The sequence below is a fragment of the Anomaloglossus baeobatrachus genome, chromosome 6 (assembly GCF_048569485.1).
Source record: "Anomaloglossus baeobatrachus isolate aAnoBae1 chromosome 6, aAnoBae1.hap1, whole genome shotgun sequence".
Lineage (NCBI taxonomy): Eukaryota > Metazoa > Chordata > Amphibia > Anura > Aromobatidae > Anomaloglossus > Anomaloglossus baeobatrachus.
In genome coordinates, this window is record NC_134358.1 from 356,360,267 (window position 1) to 356,381,177 (window position 20,911).

At 42.4% G+C, this 20,911-nt stretch overlaps 1 protein-coding gene across 7 annotated transcripts in view; it reads left to right on the top strand.

The window, feature by feature from the left end:
- The window catches only part of BRD9 (bromodomain containing 9), a 326,359-nt gene extending 305,715 nt beyond the window's left edge, over positions 1-20,644 (top strand). For 3 of the 7 annotated variants that reach the window (XM_075315007.1, XM_075315012.1, XM_075315013.1), the window contains exon 16: positions 14,986-20,640. In XM_075315007.1, the coding sequence (XP_075171122.1) occupies positions 14,986-15,074 (89 nt within the window). In that variant the 3' untranslated portion in view covers positions 15,075-20,640. Of the gene's footprint in view, positions 1-14,985 lie in introns of all 7 variants that reach the window. The other 4 variants (XM_075315010.1, XM_075315011.1, XM_075315009.1 and 1 more) reach the window with 3 other exon arrangements.
- Positions 20,645-20,911: the final 267 nt, after the last annotated feature.

The following is a 20,911-nucleotide window of genomic DNA, read 5'->3' on the forward strand; positions in this document are numbered from 1 at the left end:
CTGATCTGGAGGTGACCGCCCTTCCCAGGCTTGTGTTGGTCTGGGGAGCCCTCCCCCAGCATGTCTGCGGCGTGAACTGGCTGGTACTTGTAGTACCACGCCGCCGCCGCTTTCTGTTTGCCACTCTTGCTCCCCCTGTGAGTATTGCGTGCTGCCCCTGCGCGCTCCCGTCATGGCCAGTGCCGATGTGCCCCCCAGCAATCTCAATTCTGCTCCCATGTTTCTGCTCTGCTTCTCCGGTCTCCCCCTCCCCCTCTCCATCCTCCATCTGCTCTCCCTCTCCGATGTTCCCTACCTGCCTTTACCGGGTCGTCCGAGGTCTTCACTGGCCCGATCACATCTGCATCCATCGCTGGGTCCTTCCTGGGTCTTCTGATGAGCTGTCCAACTTCATACCTGCTGCTCTCATGTAATAAACTGTCCACTTGCTGCCTTCTATTCCTCCTGCAGTTCCTCTGGTCATTGATCCTCCTGCTAATCTTCTGGGTACTGTGAGTATAATTTTATTTTTTTTTCCTGTATCCCCTGCCCATTTTTACACGTCATCCGTCCGTGCGTCCCGCTGAGCGCTGATCAGTGATGCAGATAACGTATCTGCATCCATGGTCAATTTTCGGCGGGGCTTTTTTTTTTTGTCCGTATCTTGCGTCGTTTTTTTGCACCTCATCCGTGTGCATCCTGCAGTGGACGAGCACTGATCGACGTCTCTGCTCAATTTTCGGCGTGACTTTTTTTTTTTCCGCATCCCTGTCGCTTTTTGTATCTCATCAGTCCGTGTGTCCTGCAGCGGCCGATCAGTGATGCACTTCACTGTAAGGCGTCTGCGTTTGAAAAAGTTAAATGGTGCTCCTTCCCTTCTGAGCCCCGCCGTTTGCCCAAACAATTAGTTTCCACCACATATGGGGTATCTGCGTACTCAGGAAAAATTGCACAATACATTTTTTGGTGCATTTTTTCCCGATACCCTTGTAAAAAAAAGCTACCTGGTTGAAGCAAATATTTTGTGGTAAAAGAAAAAAAAATTTTCACGGCTCAACGTTATCAACTTCTATGGAGCCCCTGGGGTTAGAAGGGGCTCACCAAACATCTAGATAAATTCCTTGACAGGTCTAGTTCCAAATTGGGGTCACTTGTGGAGGAGCTTTACTGTTTAGGCACCTCAAGAGGTGTCCAAACCCGACATGCCGTCCTCTGAGTCCAGCTAATTTTGCGTTCAAAAATTCGAATGCCACTCCTTACCTTTCGAGCTCTGCCGTGCGCCCATACAATTTATTTTTACCACATATGAGGTATCCGTGTACTCAGGAGAAATTGCACAATACATTTTATAGTGCACTTTCTCTTTTCGCCCTTGTGAAAATGTAAAGTTTTATGGCTAAAGTAACATTTTCTGTAAAAAAAAAAGTGAAATTTTCATTTTTTCCTTCCACATAGCTTTGGTTCCTGTGAAGCACCTAAAGGGTTTAATAAACTTCTTGGATGTGGTTTTGAGTAGTGTGAGGCGTGCAGTTTTTAGAATGGGGTCACTTTTGGGTATTTTCTGTCCCTTAGGCCTCTCAAGGTCACTTCAAATGTGATGTGGTCTCTAAAAAAAAAAAAAATGGTTTTGTAAATTTTGCTGGAAAAAAGGGAAATTGCTGATGAACTTTGACCCCTTCTAACTTCCTAACGAAAAAAAAATTTGTTTCAAAAATTGCGCTGGTGTAAAGTAGACATGTGGGAAATTTTATTTAGTAACAATTAAGTGTGACATATCTCTCAGATTTATAGGCATAACATTTCAAAGTTTAAAAATTGCAAATTTTCGCCAAATTTCCAAAATTTTCACAAATAAACGTAAAAAATATCAGCCTAAATTTACCACTATCATGAAGTACAATTTGTCCCGAAAAAACAATATCAGAATCGCCGGGATCCGTTGAAGCGTTCCAGATTTATAACCTGTCAGAGACACTAGTCAGAATTGCAAAAAATGGCCCGGTCATTAGGGTGTTTTAGTGGCCGGGGGTGAAGGGGTTAAAACCTCCATGACTTCCGTTGTAAATGTACAGTTTGAGACGGAAGCCAGTGTATGGACCGGCTTACTGGGGGAAATGATGTGATCGTGGGTTGCTATGACAGCAGGTGGTCTGCTGAAGACCTTCATGCTCGTCATAGATGCGATTCTTTGAAACCCTGTCTTTGGCTGGACTTCAAAGGAGACTGATTTTCACTATACACTTTGTGCAGAATTATTAGGCAAATGAGTATTTTGATCACATGATAATTTTTATACATGTTGTCCTACTCCGAACTGTATAGGCTTGAGAGCCAACTACCAATTAAGTAAATCAGGGGATGGGCATCTCTGTAATGAGGAGGGGTGTGGTGTAAGGACATCAACACCATATATAAAGTGTGTTGAATTATTAGGCAACTTCCTTTCCTTTGGCAAAATGGGTCAGAAGAGAGATTTGACGGGCTCTTAAAAGTCCAAAATTCTGAGATGTCTTGCAGAGGGATGCAGTAGTCTTGAAATTGCCAAACTTTTGAAGCGTGATCACCAAACAATCAAGCATTTCATGGCAAGGGCGCAAAATAACTGCCCATGAATTGAGGAAAATCAAGCATGAAGATGCCATTTGCCACCAGTTTTGCCATATTTCAGAGCTGCAACGTTACTGGAGTATCAAAAAGCACAAGGTGTGCCATACTCCGGGCATGGCCAAGGTAAGGAAGGCTGAAAAACGACCACCTTTGAACAAGAAACATAAGATAAAACGTCAAGATTGGGCCAAGAAATATCTTAAGACTGATTTTTCAAAGGTTTTATGGACTGATGAAATGAATGACTTTTGATGGGCCAGATGGATGGACCAGAGGCTGGATCAATAAAGGGAAGAGAGCTCCACTCCGACTCAGACGCCAGCAAGGTGGAGGTGGGGTACTGTTATGGGCTGGTGTCATCAAAGATGAACCTGTGGGACCTTTTTGGGTTGAGGATGGAGTGAAGCTCAACTTCCAATGTGACTTCTGATGGCATCGGGTAAGTGAATGATTACTGCGGTGCTCTGTTTCATCTCACTGTCAGTCACAGAGAGATGCAAGGGGTTAACAGGCGCGAGTGGGTCCCGGATCCACATTTTGCCTGATAGCTACACATGTCAGCTATTTAAATCAGTTGACATGTGCAGGGATCACTATCGGCTGCCTGCGGCAGCCGGCGGGCATTTACTTGACACGATCCATGATGTACCCAGTACATCATGTGTCCTGAAGAGGTTAAGCATGCAGCGTCTTAGACCTCGTGCACACATTGAGTATTTGGTGTGTTTTTACCTCTGTATCTGTAAGACAAAAACCAGTAGTGGAACAGTCCGAGGAAAAGTATAATAGAAAAACCAGCTGTAGTACTTAGTTTTTACCCACTGCTGGTTTTGGTTTACAAATACTGAGGTAAAAAACAAAAACTTTGTGTGCACGTGGCCTTACTGTTCCAGCAAAGGGCATTCGATTTTATAGCAATCTTCTGCTCACTGTGCTTTTTTTTTTTTTTTTTTAAACCATGTAAGCCCACCTGCAATGTGTGTCTGAAATCTGCAACATGTCAGTTTCTCTGGGTTTTATATGTGTATTTTCTCCATAGATTTGCTTTAGATGCAGGGGTAAAAAAACAATATGCGTTTAGTGAATTTCCACTGTGGAAACGCATGAAAAATTCGTATAATCTGCACCCAAGTATATTGATAAGGTTTTGTCCAAGCCAAATACCATAAGTATCAAAATCAAACAGCTTTATTTAAAGAATGACATACCAAGAAGAGACAAAAACCACGGCATCAAAAAGATATGTTACTTACATACATACATACATACAAAAACGCAAGTAAACTGATTTACATAAGGGCAGAAATTCTGCACACTCTTCAAAATCCCATTGTGGGAATGTAGCCGGCTACGTTTCCACAATGAGTATTTGGTGTGTTTTTGAGGTCTCACATTTTCTGCAATATTTCTGTACCTATTAAGTAAATTGTATTACTTGCGCGTTTTTTTCATTGTGGTTTACACCTTGTTTTTTCCTTTAATTGTAGTACATTTTGGACATTGCAGTTTTCGCTTAATATTTTTTTTTATGTTGCACAAACAAAAAAATCACAGAAATATTCCATTGCTCATTAAACAATATACTGAAACATTTTATATCCAAACTTGACTTTCTGTTCCCAGTCTGAGTATAACAAAACAGTATTAATTGCAAGTTTAGGAACAACTAAACAAAATTATTGTTTCCAAATATAATGGAACCTGTGTCTCGGTGGTCCAACGATTATATACTAAACATACGTGTGAAAAATATACCTGAGGCAGGTGAGGAAGAAGAATATAAAGAATGAGGGGGTAAGAAAAGGAAGAAAGGTTAGAGAAGGGGAGTTCTATGTTATCACGCCACACCACCACCCCATGAAAGGGGTCCCGCACTACTGCCGGGTGGTCTTTTATAGTAGAGTTCCCTGGTCCAGCCAATATTGAAATTTTTGTGACTCTTTAAATTGGAGCCATGGATATCAGATAGCAAAGCATACCGAGTCAGTCTGATCGTCAAATGCTCTCATCTGTTCAAGGCGTCGCAGCGTGTTGACAGCCTCCACCCAATCCACCCTCCTAAATGCCTTTGGGGATCTCCAGTGCCTCGGTATGATCTGTCTCATTGAAACCATAAAGTACAAGAGCAGGCCTCTTTTGGCCTTGGAGATTGCTCCCGTAAACATGGATAAGAGTGCTATTTCCGGTGAGGGTTCCACCTCCACATGATTTTTATAGTTTAAAGTGCAAAAATATCGTCCCGTAGTCCCCGAACTCCCGGACAGGTCCACCAAATATGCAGCATTGACCCCACGGACATTATTATTATTATTATAAGTATTTTAAAGTGAAGTTCCTGCATCCTACAGGATATGGTTGTTTTATGTTGTAATGTAAACGATTTAAGCCATCATTCTCTAGGGAAGTCCCGTCCCAGGTGTCTCTGCCATTGTCTCATGTAGTCTAGCAAGTCTCCTCCTGCTTCTCGAGGCACCACTATGCTGTAAATCACCGAGACTGTATGTGCTGGTGGGTCTCAGAGGATACATAACTGCTCGAAGGGGGTCAGCCCCCAGTTCGTTTCAGATCCTAAAGTCAGAGAGTCTATGAAGCTGCGCAATTGTAGCTATTGGAACCAGTGGCCAGGTTCTGTTCGCCTATCACCCAACAGGGAAGCCAAAGGTCTGCAACCGGAGTTGGAAACTATATTCCTGATCTGCGGCATCCTCCTGTAGACACTGGATTCCAGGTGGGGAGAAGCTCAAAGAACCAACATGGGAACCTAGGATTACCCACCAATGGTGTTATTGGTCCCAGTCAGCCTGAACAGTCTGTTAACGCCCCTTCACACAGTGGCTAAGGACAAAAGGGTTGGGGAGATTACCAAGTTCTCAAGGTTGTTTTTAGGTGACAGCCAGAAAATTCCTTGTGCCTTGGTCGGGGACAGGTCATATTGGATCTCCACCCATAATTTTTTATCTTTATTATGTAGAAGGTCTAAGATGCAGTTGCCCACCATAGCCGCATGGTATGCCTTAAAGTCAGGCAGTCCCGTCCCAGCATGATCTAGTCAGTAGTGAATGTTTCAGCCCTGGTTTAGTACCGTGCCAGACAAAGTTTCTCACTATCTTTTTAAGTTTGTGGAAAAAAGCTTTGCCTATATTGAGTGGGATGGTCTGAAAGAAATATAATACTTTAGGTAGGTTATCCATATTGATCGTGTTGATTCTGCCGAACCACGAGAGAGGAATATTATGCCAGGCTGTGAGGTCTTTGTATGTTATTTAGAAGGTCTGGTAAGTTATAGTCATATAGTTTTTGTGGGTCTGAGGGGATTTTAATCCCTAAGTATTTGATGTAGTTACTGCTCCACCTGAAGAGAAACCAGGGCTTAAGAGCATCTACCTCCCCAGAGGGGAGAGATATGTTTAAGATCTCTGTTTTTTCTAGGTTAACTTTAAAGTTAGAATGTCCACCAAAGACCTCAAATTCCTTCAAGATGATGGGCACGCGAAGGGGTACTTTACACGTTGCGACATCGCTAACGATTTATCGTCGGGGTCACGGTGTTTGTGATGCACATCTGGCGTCGTTAGAGACATCGCAGTGTGTGACACGTATGAGCGACCTTCAACGATCGCAAAAGTGGTAAAAATCGTTGGTGTTGGAGAGGTCGTCCAAACACCAAATATCGTTGTCCAGTGAGTAGCAATGTTTGTCGTTCCTGCGGCATCACACATCGCTATGTGTGCCACCGCAGGAGTGACGAACATCTCCTTACCTCCATCCACCGGCAATGAGAAAGGAAGGAGGTGGGCGGCATGTTCCAGCCGCTCTTCTCCGCCCCTCCTCTACTATTGGACGGCTGCCGTGTGACGTCTCTGTGACGCCGCACGAACCGCCCCCTTAGAAAGGAGGCGGTTCACAGGCAACAGCGACGTCGTTAGGCAGGTAAGTACGTGTGACGGGTGTTAGCGATGTGCACCACGGGCAGCGATTTGCCCGTGACGCACAACCGATGGGGGCGGGTACGCTCGCTAGTGATATCGGTCCCGATATCGCAGCGTGTAAAGTACCCCTAACTCTTAGTTGGCACATAAATCAGGAAGTCGTCTGCAAAGAATGCTAGTTTTATGTGATGTTGACAGCATCTGTATCCCTCTCACGGACAGATTCTTCCTGAGTGCATTAGCTAAAGATTTCATTACTAGGAAGTAGAGGTATGGGGATAAGAGGCAGCCCTGTCTAGTGCCTGACAAACGTCTGTTAATGCCCACCTGTGCTCTTGGGTCGTGATATAGCACCTTAATTCATTGTATCAAATGTGGACGGATACCTATTACCTGGAGGGAAGCTTCTAGAAAGCCCCAATGGACTCTTTGAAACGCTTTTTCCACATCGAATGTCAATAAGCATGCTGGGATTTGACGCTGACGAGCCCAGGTCGTCAGAGATATAGTTCTGTTGGTATTATCACGAGCTTCCCCGCCAGGGACAAACCCTACCTGATCTCTATGTATCAATTTAGGAATGAAAGGGCCTAATCTCAATGCGATCATTTTAGAGTATAATTTAACATTTACATTTATTAATGAGATAGGTCTATAGTTGGAGCATATTAATGAGTCTCTTCCAGGTTTAGGGATAACCGTAATCCGAGTTTGGAGTGTCTGTTTAGGAATCTGTTTTAGATATAGAATTAAATGCCTCCCCACATATTTTATAAAACCCGGGGGTAAACCCATCTGGGCCTGTTATTTGTTTTTTTTTTCAGATTTAAGACCCTTGATAGCGTGTTTAAGCTATAGGTCTGTAAAATCCTCATTTAATTCTGTATAAACAACCACGACACCAGCTCACCGCTCACAATATTGGAGGGACTGGATCACTTGATGCTGCACGGATGATCCCAGGTGAGGGCGTCCACAGTTCAGGAGGTAAAATATCCAGCGGGTTACAGGCAAATTTAAAATTCAAATAGCTTTATTTCTTACATTAAAAGTCCACATCATGGAATCCAGCAGACAGGTACAAGGAATATGAAAGTAAGCATCATTCAACGCGTTTCGACATATCAAATTGTCATAAAGTCTTATTCATGGATAAGACTTTATGACCATTTGATATGTCGAAACGCGTTGGATGATGCTTACTTTCATATTCCTTTTACCTTTCTGCTGGATTCCATGATGTGGACTTTTAATGTTAGAAATAAAGCTATTTGAATTTTAAATTTGCCTGTGATCCGCTGGATATTTTACTATCTAATTCTGCTATCTCCACTTCCCCGAGGGGATTTAGTGCATACTTGTTTAGGTAGTCTAAGGTATTTTGATGTGTCGGGTTGGGGTCTGAGGCACACCGTGTTGGAATGTTATATACATTTTCGTAATAGTCTCTGAATTCCTCTAATGTGTCCGACGTAGAGTGAATCGAAATCCCTGACTGTGAGTTTAAAGTACGGACAGAAGGCTGAGTGTGTCTAGGGTATAAAGTTCAGGCCAGCAGTCTCCCCTCTTATCGCCAACCTGAAAAATATTGTTGCAAAATTTGTCTCTGATGCGCAATGATTTTCGATAAAGTATGGATAATATTTGGTGGCGAAGATTGGAAATTTCTGTTTTTGAGAATATACCTAAATCTGGTCTTATTTGTTGTCTCTTTCTGGCCAAGTTCTAACAGCAAATCTTTTAATTCTATTGAGCTCTCTTTTTTAAGTCTATATCCGTGGGATATACAGACTCCCTGGATCACACATTTTAGCATTTCCCATTTGAAAGGATTAGGAGTATGATCAGTCGCATGGTCTGCTTCAAAGCTTGTAATGTCTTTGTGTATTTCTCCCAAACACTATTCTTTTTTAAGCAGGTTGTCGTTGAGTCTCCAAGTGTATCCCACTCCCTCTCTTTCTCTTACCCCCAGCTCCCCATATACAGCCGTGTGGTCCGACTAGAGGAAGACGTCCATCAAGGAACCCGGGGAGTTGTCTAGTTGGTCGTATGATATGAATATGTGATCCAATCTAGAACAATTTGTGTACTGTCTCTGACTCTGTGATGTAAAACCCTCCAGAGATCTACCAATCTAAGGGATACCAGCTCTTTCTTCAGTCTATGTACTGCCGAGAAGGGGACTGCCGACTTACGGGAGGACGAATCCAGTGCATGGTCTAGAGTTAGGTTGAAATCTCCTCCCAGGATGATGTGGGAACCGCTTGCAAACTCCGCTAATCTTTCAAATATCTCCATCCTGAAAACCACTTGGCCCTGGTTGGGGAAGTATATATTAGTGATAGTGTAGAGGTTACTCATAAAGGAGACCCTAAGGAATAGCGCCGGTCCGGCCCAAGGATGTCCGGTTGAAATGACTTATGGAAGGCAACGGATACCCCGCGTGCCTTTCGGTTGGGGTGGGGCTATGAAACTTGGGAAATTTTTGTTTTTACATCTAAGTGTATTGGAAGCTATAAAATGTGTCTCCTGGAAGAGAGCTATTTTGACTCCTTTCTTGTGAATACTGTATAAAATCTGGCTCCTTTTTTCAGAACTTTGGCATTGTAGGTACAGAAGGTTAGGTGCGACACCATAAGAAAAGGGAGATATATTAAAGAGTAGAAAAGAGAAACAAGTGAGATAGGCAGGATAAGGGAGCCTGCAAATCCTGTAAAACTAAATAGACTATTGTCTAGTGTGGCAATTTGCCACGTCCCTAAGAGAGGTACGGGGAAGCTTCTGGCAGACTGAGAGGCCCCCGCGACACAACCCCACACACAGTATGACCCCATCTCCTGTCCACCCACTAGATGAGTGGGCAGGTAGGACACAGACCCAACTGTTAAGTTTATATTAAACATATAGAGCATACAGCATCTGACATAGAGTGCAGTAAATAATGTACCCAGAACAAAATACCGCATACAAAACATAATATATAGGGCACCTCGAGCCCCATTGTTGGACATCCTATGGGACAAAGCATCTAAGTCAGTTTGAATCTCGATCTGGGGGTATGTATCTTGGGGAGGTGCGTCAAACCATACTATATTGCGTCTGCTCCAATAACGAACATGTTTCTGGTCAGAAAAAAAGGGGGAGGGAGAGAAGGGAAGGGGAAGGGCAAGGGGAGGAATAGTAATTGAGATGCACTCAAGAAACAAGATGCGTTTCAAGAATAAAAGTGTCAGATGCCTCGTCCCTAGTAGCACCCAGAGGTAGACCATGTGTCTCCGCCAATGCTGCCCTGCGACTTCTGGCCTTTTCCAGCCAACTTTCTCCAATCCAGTAGGTAATCAGCGATGTCCAGATCGAGGGGACCCTCCATCCTGTCTGTTCTGGACTCGGGGACAAAGGCGTAGGAACTTCAGGGGTCGGCCAGTCAGGTAGGTTGATCATGAGTAGTTCAAAGGTCCCCAAGAGGTTGGGAGGATCTCAAAGAGACCGAAAGATCGCCGACTTCCTGTTCTTTTTCGCTATGAGTTGGAAGGGATATCCCCATCTATATGGAATGTCTTTATCTTTGAGGGCCAAAAGAAGTGGCTTCAGGGCTTTATGTAACTGTAGGGTCCTGCGTGCAAGATCTGGGAGTACAGCTAGGGAGGTCCCTTTTGGATGTGTCTGCTTCTTTATCCCTACAGCACTGCAATATGGCTTCTTTTTTTTTTTTGTAGAAGTGGACCCGACATATTACATCTCTTCGTCAGGCAGAATTGTGCGACTTAGGGCCCAGAGATCTATGGATGCAGTCCAGTTCTACATGCACTTCAGGGTCATGTTGAAGGAAGTCTGTAAATATTTTTGGGCCCAGTCTAACTGTGATGGTTCTACTGATTCAGTGAGGCCTCTAATGCGCAGATTGTTATGGTGAAGCCGATTTTCAGTATCATTCAAGTGGGTTAGAATGTCCTGTATTTGTATGGTGTGTTCTGACAATATTTGTTGGTGTGATTCAATATGGGAGAGTAGCTGTTCCTGTGTCTCTTCCGTATCTGCCATGCGCTGGCCTATATGGTTAATTTCTGCTTGTATGGAAGCCATATCTTGTTTTTGATACTTTTTCAGTTTCCCCAGTAAAGCATCCATCTCCTGTCTGGTCGGAATTTCTGATGTGTGCTCTCCAGTCCCAGTACATCTCCCCATCTTGTGTCTGATCAGGTTCCGGCCATTTCTTTCCTTCTCCCCTGTGTTTGTGGGGCATGTTGGCTGAGCTGGGGCGTCTCTGTTCTCTAGCTAGTTGATGCTGTTGTGATGGGGTATGGTGTTCCCCAGGTGGTACAGACCTGCTTCCCGTATCCAAAGCCCCCTGGCGTGGATCAGGTGGACTGAGGTCTAGGCCTGCATGCAGCCTGTTTGTGGAACGCTAGTGTCTTCAGTCACTGGAGTCTGCTGGTCCGTGTCGGAGAAGAGATCCAACCTACCCAAGTCCGTGGCTACATTCCGCGGGGCCGCTCTGCTATGTGTCTGGTGGGCCTCTGCTGGCGCCATCTTGGAAGGTATGGTGGTGTTCGGCGGCGCCGCTGTAGCTCCGAAGAAGTGAGCTATGTCTGCTCCCTCTCCCTCAGAGACCACTGCTTCTGCTGCTCTCTCCCCTTCCTGCGGACCATCAAACCAGCCTGGGACCCGGGGTGTTGCTCTTATTCGGGGTCATGCCGTGGGGACACAGGAGCTCCGTCTTCTTGCGACCTATCCCACCATCGGCTAGCCCCGCCCCTCTGACATTGCAGTTTTAATCTCCTTTTTGGTATGTCGCTTTTTAAATAACGCTGCTTTGTTTTTTGTACTTTCTGGTTTTTGGCTTTAACAAAACTTTGATAATGTTGTGAGGATTACATGTGTTCTTAGCTTTTTTTTTTTTTTTTAATCTGCAGATTTTCTGCACCTAATGAAATTTTATAGGGAAAATCTAAAAACATAAAAGTCAGAGACCTGGGAAGAGAAAATGACATGCCGCTAATTCAGACATGCACTGCAGATGTGGGTACTCAGCATAATAAAAGCACAGGGGGCAGGAGATTTCTTTAAATCCATCCACTTTGTTGGAACTGTAAGGCACTGCTGATTTATGGGGCAGAGAAAATACACAGCATCAAAAACATCTGCAGTTATGACGTTAAATAATGACCTTCGCCCACTTGAAGTTTATACCAGGCCCAGCATATACAGTTAGGTCCAGAAATATTTGGACAGTGACACAATTTTCGCGAGTTGGGCTCTGCATGCCACCACATTGGATTTGAAATGAAACCTCTACAAGAGAATTCAAGTGCAGAATGTAACGTTTAATTTGAAGGTTTGAACAAAAATATCTGATAGAAATTGTAGGAATTGTACACATTTCTTTACAAACACTCCACATTTTAGGAGGTCAAAAGTAATTGTACAAATAAACCAAACCCAAAAAAAAATTTTTATTTTCAATATTTTGTTGCGAATCCTTTGGAGGCAATCACTGCCTTAAGTCTGGAACCCATGGACATCACCAAACGCTGGGTTTCCTCCTTCTTAATGCTTTGCCAGGCCTTTACAGCCGCAGCCTTCAGGTCTTGCTTGTTTGTGGGTCTTTCCGTCTTAAGTCTGGATTTGAGCAAGTGAAATGCATGCTCAATTGGGTTAAGATCTGGTGATTGACTTGGCCATTGCAGAATGTTCCACTTTTTTGCACTCATGAACTCCTGGGTAGCTTTGGCTGTATGCTTGGGGTCATTGTCCATCTGTACTATCAAGCGCCGTCCGATCAACTTTGCGGCATTTGGCTGAATCTGGGCTGAAAGTATATCCCGGTACACTGCAGAATTCATCCGGCTACTCTTGTCTGCTGTTATGTCATCAATAAACACAAGTGACCCAGTGCCATTGAAAGCCATGCATGCCCATGCCATCACGTTGCCTCCACCATGTGTTACAGAGGATGTGGTGTGCCTTGGATCATGTGCCGTTCCCTTTCTTCTCCAAACTTTTTTCTTCCCATCATTCTGGTACAGGTTGATCTTGGTCTCATCTGTCCATAGAATACTTTTCCAGAACTGAGCTGGCTTCATGAGGTGTTTTTCAGCAAATTTAACTCTGGCCTGTCTATTTTTGGAATTGATGAATGGTTTGCATCTAGATGTGAACCCTTTGTATTTACTTTCATGGAGTCTTCTCTTTACTGTTGACTTAGAGACAGATACACCTACTTCACTGAGAGTGTTCTGGACTTCACTTGATGTTGTGAACGGGTTCTTCTTCACCAAAGAAAGTATGCGGCGATCATCCACCACTGTTGTCGTCTGTGGACGCCCAGGCCTTTTTGAGTTCCCAAGCTCACCAGTCAATTCCTTTTTTCTCAGAATGTACCCGACGGTTGATTTTGCTACTCCAAGCATGTCTGCTATCTCTCTGATGGATTTTTTCTTTTTTTTCAGCCTCAGGATGTTCTGCTTCACCTCAATTGAGAGTTCCTTAGACCGCATGTTGTCTGGTCACAGCAACAGCTTCCAAATGCAAAACCACACACCTGTAATCAACCCCAGACCTTTTAACTACTTCATTGATTACAGGTTAACGAGGGAGACGCCTTCAGAGTTAATTGCAGCCCTTAGAGTCCCTTGTCCAATTACTTTTGGTCCCTTGAAAAAGAGGAGGCTATGCATTACAGAGCTATGATTCCTAAACCCTTTCTCCGATTTGGATGTGAAAACTCTCATATTGCAGCTGGGAGTGTGCACTTTCAGCCCATATTATATATATAATTGTATTTCTGAACATGTTTTTGTAAACAGCTAAAATAACAAAACTCGTGTCACTGTCCAAATATTTCTGGACCTAACTGTAGTTGAGAATTGTGCCGTGTCTGATATTAAACTTCAAATCATCCATGTATACTTGAATGGATATATGGAAGATATCAGAATAAATTCCTCCTGATTAAAAATACATATAAAGTATCAGGTACAAGAAAATTCAAGGGAAAGAAATTGGCACTCCCAGAAGAGAGAGAAAAGCAAGATTTACTTTATTGATATCGTTATTAAAAAATTCCCGTGTGCAGTTCCATATTAATCCTCTGACATGTTTCCAGTGTAAACTCTATGAAACAAAATCGTTTTTTATACCTCTGGGACTGCCAATTCCTTTTTTCTGAATTTTCTTGTCTATAATGCAGGCCAGCAGTGACGTGGCTCCCATACAGTGCATAAGTGGTGAACAAGCTAGCACCTTTTCTTTTGGCATATTGTCAGGTACAGCCACAATAACAGGAGACCACGTCTGCAGTAATCACAAATGTATACAAGGGGCCATTGTATTATATCAAACAATCTCTATGGGTAATAATTAGAGATGAGCGGACCTGTTGAAGTTTGGGTTCGTCTGGTTCAGCCGAAGTTTAGATAAAGTTCTGTTTGGGACCCGGACTTGACCTGAACCCCAATGCAAGTCACTAATTGAGTATAGCCAGCGATAAAGAGTGCGTTTCTGGGGGAGGGTAGGTTGTTTGTTTTGTACACGTTACATCCGATAACTCTGTTTTTACATCCAGTGCGAGCCACTCAAAAACTCCAAGTAGCTAGCACTCGACCGAGCTTACCCGGGCACAGCGATGCTCGCCCGAGTGGTCAGCATACGAACAGCACTCGAACACTGATGTTTTTTGTAAAATTTATGTTCAGTGCAAACACTGAACTTTACTGTTTGGTTGTGCTCATTTCTAGCAATAAACAAAGATGCGCTGATGAAAAGAAGATGGTTGGAGCGTTGGTTCTCCTGTTGCCCTGCAGGCAGCCTTTCTATATTGCCTTATAATGAATTATGCTTTGGATACATTTTGATTATTACTGCAGGTCAATTTTTACCTATTCATGTTATACAAAAAAACAAAAAAGTGAGCCGGAGTATGAGTTGGTATACATGCAGCTTGTAAGCTCACACTGGCCATAGAACAAAGAAAAACCAAAGACGACAATAACATGGACGTATACCCTGCTGTAACTGAATAAAAGCTTAGTGCATATAAATAAACATAGGGTACTTAATAAACACTGTTTTTGATCAAAAAAGCATAAAGTCATCCCACCGCGACAAGGTTTACCCAGTCGGAACGGTACCTACACTCTCTAATATTAACACCTCATCATGGGTCAAAATATGCCTCAATGTGAATTAGGGCTGAGAGGGACTAAGTCCCAACTGAACACACAGCCATTGAAAGCACTAGATGAAATGACCAGCTCACTGAGAGCGGGCCACACCCTATTTGTACTAAAAGCATGGTATGCAGAGTAGGTTTGGTATGTGGATGCTCATTCCCTTGTGTCTGTGTGCAGGCATAGTATCTGTAGAAAAATAGCCAAGGATACAATTAAAGAACATAAAGTAGGGACACTTTTGTAAGCAACCTGCTGTTTGGATTCATCATTTTAAATGTTTTCTTTTCTTTCCACTTCAGGCAGCCCTTCTCGTCTCAGCGTTGGAGAACAGCAAGACATTCCGGACCCCTATGAATTTTTACAGTCACCAGAGCCTGAAAATAATTAAAATGTTTTGTGAATTGTATTTATTAATTATGTTTGTATGTCTGTTAGCCTATTGTAAAAAAAAAAAAAAGTTTTCTTCCTGTCCTGCCTTCCTCTATCATAGACATGGTGAATCAATTTGTAATTTTTTTCTTTTCTTATAGAAGACTGAGTGGCTCTGAGTGCTGTGTATTGCACTTAAAGGGCTCGCTCACACGAGCATCAACATCGGACGAGTGCTCTCCGATACTTTATCAAATATCACTAGGACCAATGTTATTTTATGGGGCAATGTCTAACAGCAGGATTTTTTAATGCCGATTGAGCATGAGGAAAAAAATTGCAGCATACTGCGATATGTAGTGCAAATTGGATAGCATGTACCCATTAAAGTCTGGGTGGAAATCATCGGACTGCACTCAGATGATATTCGAATGGAGCCTGATTTTCGCAAACTCGCAGAATGGAGAAGATGGAGAAATTTTGATCTCTATCTTCTTCTGACAGTGTGCTCCAATTCTCTCATGCGAGACAATCAGATCATACTATGCTGATACTCTGATCAAACTCGAATCGGCGTTTGATCTGAGTGTCATTACCATAACACAGGTATGCAAAATTTGGATTTATGAAAATTGTTTCAATTCCAATGACCGATCCCTATGATATCTTATGCCTTGATTTAAAAAAAATATATCTAGTTTTAGCCATCACATATGGATTTTGCAGAAAACATGCATTAACCTCTTAATGACCGCAGGCCGTAACGGTAAGTTCTAACTTGATCACAGGCAACTGCACACGTCAGCTGATTTGAACAGCTGACATGTGCCTCGCTGGCACAAGTGGATCGGCTTTCCACCCGCGCCTGTTAACCCCTTAAATGGCGATGTGAAAGTGACATGGCGATTTAAATTCCCGCCACATTAAGTCTTCACTTAACCGGCTCCACCGGCAGCGTTGTGATGTGATCATTGTGAGCTGATGGTTGTCATGGTAGCACAGGGTCATGTGATGACTCCTGTAGCTAGCATGAGTAACTTCCTGTTTAACCCTGCCGAGTGCTGCCAGTAACGAGGTGAGTATTTCTGGTGATCACAGCTGTGTATCTGTGATCACCAGCAATGAATGAGCGATCAGACTGCTGATCCTTATAGTCCCCTAGAGGAACTAGTAAAATAAAAATAAGTAATAAAAAAAAAAAATAAAGGAAATAAAACCTAAAAATTCCAATCACCCCCCACGTGTATATTGCCACGTTCAGGAATACCTGATCTATCAAAATATGAATTAATCAATTAATCTTATCAATAAACTGCATAGTCGCAAATAAATTCAAAATGCCAAAAATAGTTTGTTAGTCGACGCACATTTTGCACCAAATGCAATAACAGGCGATCAAAACTTAGCACCACGCAAAAGTGGTACCGTTAAAAACGTCAGCTTAAGACGCAAAAAATAAGCCATAGATACCAAAAAATGAGAATGCTAAAGGTCACGGAAAATGGCATCAAAATTGCGCGACTTCTTTTTTTTAGACAAACATCTGAATTTTTTTTAACCCCTTAGATAAAGGTAAACCTATACATGTTTATTATCTATAAACTCTTACTGACTTAAAGTCCGCTTTACACGCTGCGATCTCGCTAGCGTGCGTACCCACCCCCATCGTTTGTGCGTCACAGGCAAATCGCTGCCCATTGCGCACAAAATCGCGCAGACCCGTCACACTAGTTACCTGCCTAGCGACATTGCTGTGACCGGGAAAACCGCCTCCTTTCTAAGGGGGCGGTTCATTTGGCGTCACAGCGACGTCACTAAGCGGCCGCCCAATAGAAGCGGAGGGGCGGAGATGAGCGGCCGGAACATCCCGCCCACCTCCTTCCTTCCGCATTGCTGGCGGAACGCAGGTAAAGAGAGGTTGCTCGTTCCTGAGGTGTCACACGTAGCGATGTGTGCTGCCGCAGGAACGAGGAACAACATCGTAACTGCAGCAGCAACGATAATTGGGAAGAGGGGGGCATGTCACAGATTAGTAATTTTAAACGTTTTTGCGATGATTCAAAATCGCTCATAGGTGTCACACACAACGACATCGCTAACGCGGCCGGATGTGCGTCACAAATTCCGTGACCCCAACGACATCGCTTTAGCGATGTCGTAGCGTGTAAAGTGGCCTTAAGGCATCATACTGACACATCAGTTTCACCATATAGTGAAGACGGTGAAAAAAATATCCCAAAAACTTGAATAAAATATCCCAAAAACTATCAGGCAATCACACTTTTTTTTGCAATTTTTCTGCACTTGGAATTTTTTTGCCGTTTCCCAGTACACTATATGATAAAACTTATGGTTTCATTTAAAAGTAACCAACTCATCCCGCAAAAAACAAGCCCTCATATTGACGGAAAAATAAAAAAAAGTTACGGCTCTTGGATGAAGGGGAGCAAAGAAAAAAAAAAAAGGAGAATTGGCTGGGGGTGTGAAGGTGTTAAATTACATACAAGCGAGATGAACAAGAAATATTTTATTGTCACCAAAATGTACACAACATATTATATATAAACATTTCTTTAACATTCATTCCGCAACTTTATTGGAAATTTATTTTTGCGCCTTTTCCTTTCAAAGCTTCTCTTGATACCTTTCCTCTTATAGAAGGCCTGTGAAGTAGCCAGCAGTAGTTCACCATCATGTTCATGTTCCATCATCCCTGGTATCTTTGTTCCATCTCCCTGATATCCGAATGAAATCTTTCTCCTTGCTCTTCGCTAACAGCACCATGGTTTTCAGCAAAGTAGTCCAAATGGGAATAAAAAAATGTAACTTTCAATTCAACAGATTTCCCAAGGCTTTGAAACATTTCAGCATCTTTTCCACAAGGGACTGAAATTTTGGACTTTTGTTGATGCCTAGAAGTTTCTTCACAACTTCTTTAAAAGACTCCCATGTCTTTTACTCAACAGCTTTCATTTTTGTTTCGAACACGTCGTCTTTCCTGAGTTTCCGATTGTCTAGACCCACAAATGCAGTCAGTGTTTGTGGAAAAAAAAACTGTACTCTGGTATTTTTTTTTAATATTATTACGGAGTTCAGCGATCAAAAGTATATAAAATAATCACCTCTTTTCAAACAATTTTACCCTTGCAAACTTGTGTAATCGATCTGATACTCTCACATGAGGGAATCAGCGCTCGTGTGACCCCGGGCGTTAGAGTATACTCGTAGTGATTCGCTGCAATGTTTTTTCCACTTAAAAAATAAGAATATTAGCAGAAAGAAGCCTGAATTATACATGTTTTTGATGCGTTGTTCATGCATTTTTTTAATATGAATTCAATTGAACAAGTGCAGCACAAACCTTAAGGTGTTAATATGCTGCAGGTTAAAAAAAATAATTGCAGCTCAAAAAAGGACAAGGAAAAAAAAATTCACCACAAAAAAAGCATCCAAAATTGTGTGAACAAGCAATAAATTGTGCACATAGGGGAAAATGACACCATAGTAGATGGATTGTGCAAAAGAAATCCCATGGGTTTTTGTTTTTTAAATGCTTTCATTATTTTCTAAATGTTTTAATGATTTTCAACTTGCTAATGTTAAAAATTATTTTGCATTTTCACCTTCCATATCGTCGCCTCTCCTCACATGTGACCACTGCAGCTGATCACTAGGCTCACCGGCACTATTTCCCTATTACCCCTGCAGTCGATCTGCAAAGATTAAGAGCAGCAGTAGAGAGGTGTTGCTGGACAGGGTGAAGGTTAGTAGAGCTTGATTGTTAATATGTGGTTAGTTGGACACAAATTATTGAAAAACCTCTTACGCCATGTTCACACTTTCAGAATTTGGTCTTGTTTGCACATGTTTCTATTATACTTTTCCTCTGACTGTTTCCCTACTGATTTTGGTTAAACATACTGATGTAAAATATTGACCAAATACTGATCTTGTGAGAATGTGGCTTTAAAGATTAAATATTACATCTGAATGAAGCTGCATTTACAGTGTTCAAAATTAGACAAAAAATTTCTGACTGCTATATCTAATTAATATTTCTAGTTGCATGTGGTTTGTTTTTTCCCCCCCCTTCAAACTGTATCTGATGGTTAGGTAGTGATGAGCGAGCACTATTATGCTCGGAACTCGTAATGAGTAGAGATGAACAAATCCAAGCTGTAAAGTTCAGAATTCGTACCTACACTGGGTGTCCTGGTCTTGGACCCGATCACAGACATTTATCTGTACGTCCGTCTTCCTGTTTGGGTTTGACATCTGAATAAAGCTTGTTGAAACACTGTAGCATAGCCAATCACCAAGCTTTTAGGCTGTGGGCACTTCAGGAGCCATCACAGCCATACCAAATATTGGCGTGGATGTGATTGACCGGTGCACCACATGACCCAATATGTATAAAAAACGGATCACGGGTTGCATAGCAATTTTTCTGTGAATAGCGCAGGAATAAGACGCTATTAATGTGAGGAACAGTTGCTGAGGAGGAGGACTTTTCCATCAAATACTTAACCTCTTGACAAGGGATTGTGAGAAATATGTCAATTTGCCTTACATAATTCAGGTTTCAGATCATATACATGACACAGATTTAAAGATGACTGCTGTCATGTAAAACTGTTGAAGGGTCTCCATCCCCCTCCTGTCCACCATCAGCCAGAGATAGTCATGACGATTCTGATCGGCCTGAGAGTCTAGGTATTTACGACATGGGGGATGGAAGATCTACAGAAAAAGTAGATGCAGAGAAAGACAATCCTTTGTGCTATTTGGCGGGAAAACTTCCAAAGCAGGTTTTAAGTGCTGCTTTAATGCTAGAAAAATGAAAGAAACATATTTCCAGAATCCCTGTGGAGTGCTGAACCAAACGCACGGTCTAGTTCCACTAGGAGATCGACGGAATCACGACACATTAGTATTGGCCGGTAAAATTGTGCTAGAGGCGTTGTGTTTGGTATCAATGTAACTAAAAAATCGAGATATAAAATATGACGATAATATCTTTCACCTGTGTGACCCAGGAGCAAAGATATGAAAAACCCTAGAATTATGGAACTTTGTAACCATCTCAAGTCCAGCCCACAAGTGACTGTAAAATGATGTCACACAAGGGGGGGCTAGCTTAAGGCATAAAAGAGACTCGCTCCAAGGGGGGGTGAGTCAGTACTTGGAGGGCATCATGAAGGGTGATGCTAGCCGTTCTTCTACCATCTTCTTCTCTTGGAATCCCTCCCTCCCTAAGTAGATGCCATTTCTATGGCACAAGCTTAGTAAGTTTCACTTTTATACCTTTTATTTTAATGTAACTGTCTATGCCGTAATGTGTATTGTTCCCTTTTGTAAATTCTTGTATATTCTTTAAACACTGCCTATTTTCGGATTAAATATATAAAAATGTAATAGTTTCTTCCTCATGCTTTATATACGAATCCAATAAACCCGAAGGGCCTTATGCTATCTGAAACGGGTCCCCAGCTACTTGTAGAAAGTCAGGGTGATGGCAGCGTAATTGTATTGCATAGAATTATTGGAGTGCTATCATTAAGGGTACGGAGGTATATGTATATGTATATATATATATATATATATATATATATATATATATATATATATATATATATATATATATATATATATAATTCCATTAGCGGGAATCTGTGATATATACATTTACCCTTGCTGTGAGACCTCCAATATTTGGCATTATTAGCTCAGCAGCCTCATCTTATGCATTGCCCTGCAGTACCAAAAGTGGCCTGCAGACAAGGGGGGCGCTAGAGAGTAGTCGTGTGTAACAAATCAGTGAACAGCTGCGGATTTCTGAGTGACTTACCCGCCTGT